Source organism: Siphateles boraxobius, unplaced genomic scaffold (assembly GCF_051911475.1).
Source record: "Siphateles boraxobius isolate OS27281-9 unplaced genomic scaffold, OSU_SipBor_1 46, whole genome shotgun sequence".
Taxonomy (NCBI): Eukaryota; Metazoa; Chordata; class Actinopteri; order Cypriniformes; family Leuciscidae; genus Siphateles; species Siphateles boraxobius.
Genome location: NW_027509097.1, coordinates 10,058,457 through 10,064,772, shown reverse-complemented (window position 1 = coordinate 10,064,772; position 6,316 = coordinate 10,058,457). Strand labels below are relative to the sequence as shown.

Sequence of the window (6,316 nt, the reverse complement as noted above, 5' to 3'; positions counted from 1 at the left end):
CACAATGAGGCACTCGAGCACAAGCTTTCTAATCGCAGGACGCAGTGCGCGCGGCTCTGACAGCACAACATCAACCTAAATCCCGTATCTGCTGGTGTGGACCAATAGCACAGCTTCACAGTTCTCAGCATCACCAACCATAGGAGACATTCAGCATCCCCAGACCTCTGGAGCGCCTACAGAGACCTCCGACAAGACGGGAAGATTGTTTTGTTTGATAAAAGCTTATTATTTTATTTGAATTTAGGCGTCTTGAACATCTTGAAATTAAATATTTGACTTGGTGTGGCCGATTCTGCATCTCCTTGATGCGCAGTTTATCAAGGATAAACCCAGACAGCCATTACTGCGGCTCTTGTTTTGCCAAAGCATCGTGGAGGAGCGCAGATTCCTGTAAGTGAGATGCATTTCATCGAAGCTTCTGTAATCATAGATTTTATATTTGGTTGATTGTTGGTCATATTTTCAAGGTTTTACAGTAGCCTATTTATCGACAAATTGTAGGCTGGTTTGGTAAACATTTATTTGTAGATTTTTCTTTCTTATAATTGTATTGACGTGATGATGAAAATCAGAGTCAAGTTATCTCTCGTGCTCATGTAAACATCGCAGGGAGGATCTACATTTTTCAGAACCTTGGACAGTGGCTGACATATTTCAGCAAAGCACAAATGCATTATAGTGGCGAAACGAAAGTTTTTCTTTTTCTTTTTCGTTTGTTAAATAATCTACAAACATACATTGAACGAGAATGTGGTAGGCTGTTATACTACAGGTCCCATTAAATTCAGATTTACGAACGGTGATACAGTGGGATCAGTATTTACAAGAGAGCAGTAAACACTGGACTCAGCCATAATGGCGATGTCTTTATTTATGTTCATTGGCGGGTTTGAGTTTACAGTGTAAAATGCAGGCTATATATACGTGGGGAGTCAATTGTTTTAAGTCCTGTAGAGCTACATAAATCTTTTTTTTGTTTTTTTGTTTGCCAAATGTAGTTGAACACGAAGGATTTGCATGCTATTGTGTGCTTGCTATTGAGTGCGTCTCAAGAAATAAAGAATTCATGCAGCTTACTTGAATCTACCACACAATGCTTTTATGAGGCCTGTTTTCGACATAAAGAAAACAGTATAGGCTAGTACTGTCGTCAAATTTAAAACCACAAATAATAGTCTTAAATCTTAAAGTCTTAAGTAAAAAGGCAATTAGGTTCACATGTTCAGAATAGATTACAAAAATATCAATAATATTTTAATAATATCCTCATTTTGACCTAAGATAATTATTTTGCCACTTGACAAAACCCATTGTCCAATCATCTTAACATCAATAATTTAAGATTATTTTAATGAAAACAAAAGGCCCAATTGCCAATTCAACATGCAGCATCACTGTTAGGACACTACAGGTAGAATATTTGTAGATGACCAGCTAAAATAAAACAGATCAAATTCAAATATAAATATATTCCTATAATAAATATAGGAAATATAAAATAGCAACAAATATATCAATAAAATAACGATAAAATGTACTCATATCAAATTAAAAATGCATCTTTTAATCTGAAGAGAGCCTATATTGCAACTTTATACTGCATAGGCCTACAACATGCATGCTGCAATATAAAAAGTCTGTGATGCTTAAATCAAAATACACAATACTATTGCTATCAGAAATGTGCCAGGAAAGTACCAATTTAATATGTATTTATATATGTTTTTATTGTCTTACAGGCTTTGCAGTGACAGAGTCCTCGTCCATCCCAACATCATTCTTCTTTAAATAGAGCACCAACCTAAATTTGGATGTCTTACAGATTTAACTAGTCTCAGGAAGCAGTGGGGCTCCAGTTTGGCACCTTCTTTAGCTGACCCCTAACCTTGAGATTCAGATAACCCGATCCCAGAATCATGGGAACCGTGCTATCGCTTTCACCCAGCTACCGGAAGGCCGCCCTGTTCGAGGATGGCCCGTCCACCGTGGGCCACTACACAGCGGTTCAGAACAGCAAGAACGCCAAAGACAAGAACCTAAAACGGCACCCGTTCATCAACGTACTGCCGTGGAAAAGAATAGTAGCCGTCTCAGCCAAAAAAAAGGGGTCTAAGAAGGTGCAGCCTAACACCAACTACCAGAACAATGTTTCTCACCTCAACAATGAGAACCTCAAGAAGTCACAGTCTTGTGCAAATCTCTCGTCCTTTACGCAGGACCAGTCAAGTCCATCAAACCAAGGCTCCAAAAACTCCAATAACACGGCTTCCTCTGTCAAGAAGGCACCTCTTTCCAACTCAAACATTGTTCCCGGGACACCCAAGAGGGTGATTGTCCAAGCCTCCACCAGCGAGCTACTGCGCTGCCTGGGGGAATTCCTCTGCCGGAGGTGCTATCGGCTCAAGCACCTTTCCCCCACCGACCCCGTGCTGTGGCTCCGCAGCGTGGACCGTTCTCTGCTGCTGCAGGGCTGGCAGGACCAGGGCTTCATCACCCCGGCCAATGTGGTTTTCGTCTACATGCTCTGCCGCGACGTCGTCTCCTCTGAGGTGGCCACGGAGCACGAGCTGCAGGCCGTGCTGCTGACCTGCCTCTACCTGTCTTACTCTTACATGGGCAATGAGATCTCATACCCTCTCAAGCCATTCCTGGTGGAGACCTCCAAGGAGACATTCTGGGACCGCTGTCTGTCCATCATCAACATGATGAGCGCCAAGATGCTGCAGATCAACTCGGATCCTCACTATTTCACCCAGGTCTTTGCAGACCTCAAAAACGAAAGCCAGAAGGAGGAGGAAAGGAGTCGTCTGCTCATCGGCCTGGACCGGTGAGGAGGCTCTGGAGATGTCTTTGGTGGAACTCTTGTCTGGCATTTTGAAAAAATTGATAGTTCACCCGAAAGTGAAAATTCTGAGAAATGTACCCACCCTCGTGTCATCTAACCTGTATGACTTTCTTTTTTTTTCCTGTGGAACACAAAAGAAGATATTTTGAAAAATGTCTCAGTGTTTCTTAGTTCTGAGAATCAATGGGGTCCAATAGAGTTGTTTTGGACCCCAATGACTTTAACAGTACACTCTTAAAAATAAAGGTTCCGATGGGGGTTTTCACAGCAATGCCATAGACGAACGATACTCAAAGAACAATTTCTAAAAAGTGTGAATGACATTTTAAAAGAAGATTTTTACACTATAAAGAACATTTTGTGGAATGGAAATTTTCAATTGGTGTTGGAGGTTTTGGTTTCACTTTATTTTGATGGTCCCTTTAACACATTCTGTTGACTATAAGTAACGTTGCTATAAGTTGACTATAAGTAACGTAAACTCATTAGAGTATTAGTAGAGTATTAGTAGACTGGTAGGGTTAGGGTTAGAATAAGTTGACATGTAGTTGCAAAGAGAACCATCATAATAAATAGTTAGCAGATTAAGCAGAAAGTCTACTAATACTCTAATGAGAGTTAGTTGACATGTTGCAAAGTTACTTATAGTCAACTGAATGTTCAAAAGGGACCTTCAAAATAAAGTGTTATTAGGGTTTTTCATTGAACCATCATTGCCAATAAAGAACCTTTATTTTTAAGAGTGATGTGGACGAAAACGGTTCTTCAAATATGTTCTTTTGTTTTCTGCAGAAGAAAGAGGTTGAGTAAATGGCATAATTTTCATTTTTGGGGGGAATTATCCCTACATGGGTGGACTAATTAATGGGATATGTTTCAGTGGATTATTCGCATTCATATTCATGGGTGATGCTAATGTTGTCTAAAAGGAGCAGTGATTCTTTCATTACATTTAGCAATGGCATTTGGGTAATTTTGGACCTGAATACAAAAAAAAATGCCAGACTTGAGTGGACTAAACGCTCTAAAGTAGTGAATATTTAAAAGCACTGACCGAAAAGACTTCAAAAGACACAACGAGATAAAAAGAACAACACAACCATGAATGTGGACAGGACTCCAGCTGTTGTCTAGCTGACGTCTGGACACTTCGCACCAAGATCTTTGCCACCACTGTCAAAAGAACTGGAGGTTGATTTACTCCTATGTCCATGAAACCGAACACACACTGAATGATAAACACATTGCTGTTGCAAATTCTCTGTCACAGCCAATTGCAAAAAGGGAAGAGCGTCATAATGTCCGCAAGCCACAAACAAAGAATAAAGGGAAATGACTTTGAGGCCAGCATTGCACAGTGGCTGTTGATATAGAAGGTGAAGAGAGGTTGTCAGCACATTTGTAAGAAAGACCTACTTTATTTTCATCCATGATACAGAGTTAAACAGACCTCTCCTGTGGTTTACGTCTCTGAAGCTTTTTCATTTTTAAAAACAACTGTATTCAACTGAATGCACACACAACCTGGATGAAGTTAAGTACTTTGAGTTTTTTAAGCGACTGTATATGTGTTTAGGGAATGAAATCTGGAAAAAAAAAAAAAGTTTATCTTGCTATGCCTGCTTCGATGAGCCATTGTTTTGTCATTTTGTTTTATATTCAGACTAGTTTCAGCAGGGGGCTTCTGTACAGAAAAGCCTGTAAATGTATCAAAAAACAGTGCCATACCTTTGATGAAATCATGTAGGTCTAAAAACACATACCAAAGGCGGCAAAGTTTGGAACAGTAGGATTGTCATTAACAACAACAAGTATCTATCGGAAGCGTAATTTATTGTTATTTATTAATTAAATATTTTCACTCATTTCTCTCTTGCATTTAGAGATTTTAGTAACGTGTTGTACAAAAAAAAAACTGTGCAGAAATTAGTTTGATGGCTACCTTTTGGTGAGAATGAAGATTACGGTTAATGCACATTTGCATTCGAATGCATTATTCATGACGATAACGTCTTATAAGAGCTTAGTTTAAAACCATTTTCAAATCTGAGAAACACCAAGGTAATTCATCATAGTGACAGACGATCGGTTTCAATCGAGGTTAAATACCTGAAACCAATTTCTCTGTGAAGTACTGTTGGGATGTTCTACATATCAGCACTGCAAAAGAAATCATGAGTGATTATCCCATGACAACACGTGCCAAACACAGACGGCATCAAGCTCCGGGCATTAAATTGGATGAGATGTGGTCTATTTCTGGAGATAAGCAGCATATTTTTTATCAGATTCACATTAAAGTACCAAACAATGTTACAAACTCACATTTGCAGCCATACTGATGACATCCATCAAACTGGACATTAATATTGGGGGATTGTTTGTTATATGATCTATTTGCCCACTTTAAAACATCTCAGCAGTGCTAAATTGTGCATGCTTTCTTTCAGTAGTTATGTATTGCTTTCTTTATAGTCAAAAAAGGAAAAGAAAAAAAAAAGAATGTGACAGTCATATAAGCAAACATTATTATGTCTCTGTTAATTCATGCAAAAGCCTGTTCTTCTCATGATATGAAAGTGGGATGGATGGATTCTGTGCGACTGCTCGCCCTGCTGCATTGCTTTATGTGACTTTACGTGCCAGGAGAGGTTTGGCTACAGGACTTGCACTTTTCTGTGAGCTATTTGTCTGAGGAGACCGCAGGGGTTTGAGGTTGTGGGGGTTGAAGTAGGTGAGCCCTATTTCACCGCTTGCCTGCTATTATTTGCCCCCAGCCCACAACAAATGTGCCATTTTTTTCACTTGCATCACAGAGTAGTCCTTTGAAACCAAGTAAAACACTTAAAAGAAAGAGAAGTAAAAAACTCCTGTCAAACTCTCTCTGTATCTGTTGTGTAATTCTTTGTAGAACTGAAAACAGTGTTACAAAAAAGGATTGCATGAGCGTGCAAGTGCGAGTGAATGTGTTTGTATCGAAGAATGTGACGTGTGTATGTTGATTTTCTAGGATCAGAGCATGGCCGTGCTTATTAGAGGGTAGGACTCTATAGTATCGGGCTAGAGTTTGACAGGCGGGTGGGAGGGAGTGGTTTTGTTCTTTTAAAAAAGAAGAAAACATGTCGCTGTAAATTTTTGCATTTTGTTTCTGCTTATTTTTATTTATTTTTGTACTGTGATGAAAAATAAAATGCACTGATCGTTAAAGATAGACCACGGTGTGGTTGTTTGAGGAAGGTAGGTTTCAGCTGGAATCACAAAAAAACAACCAAAAAAAACAACAACTGATTCTTAGCTGGACTCCAAATTGTACCTAGTCACAGGTTGTTACTGCAGCTTAGCGACATGAAAACTGGCAGTTTACCAACATAACATCCTCTTTTTCAATTAGGTGGTCTCACATTATCATAAATCGGTTAGGTTAGAATACTTATTGCTTCTTAAACAATAGCATTTCCCTACTATAAT

At 39.2% G+C, this 6,316-nt stretch overlaps 1 protein-coding gene across 1 annotated transcript; it reads left to right on the top strand.

Moving 5' to 3' along the window:
• The first annotated feature begins 86 nt into the window (after window positions 1–86).
• cdk5r1b (cyclin dependent kinase 5, regulatory subunit 1b (p35)) lies at window positions 87–5,729 on the top strand. Its single transcript, XM_077200730.1, has 2 exons — window positions 87–393; window positions 1,743–5,729. The coding sequence occupies exon 2, from the start codon at window positions 1,920–1,922 to the stop codon at window positions 2,832–2,834; it is 915 nt and encodes a 304-aa protein (XP_077056845.1). The 5' UTR covers window positions 87–393; window positions 1,743–1,919; the 3' UTR covers window positions 2,835–5,729.
• The last annotated feature ends 587 nt before the right edge of the window (window positions 5,730–6,316 follow it).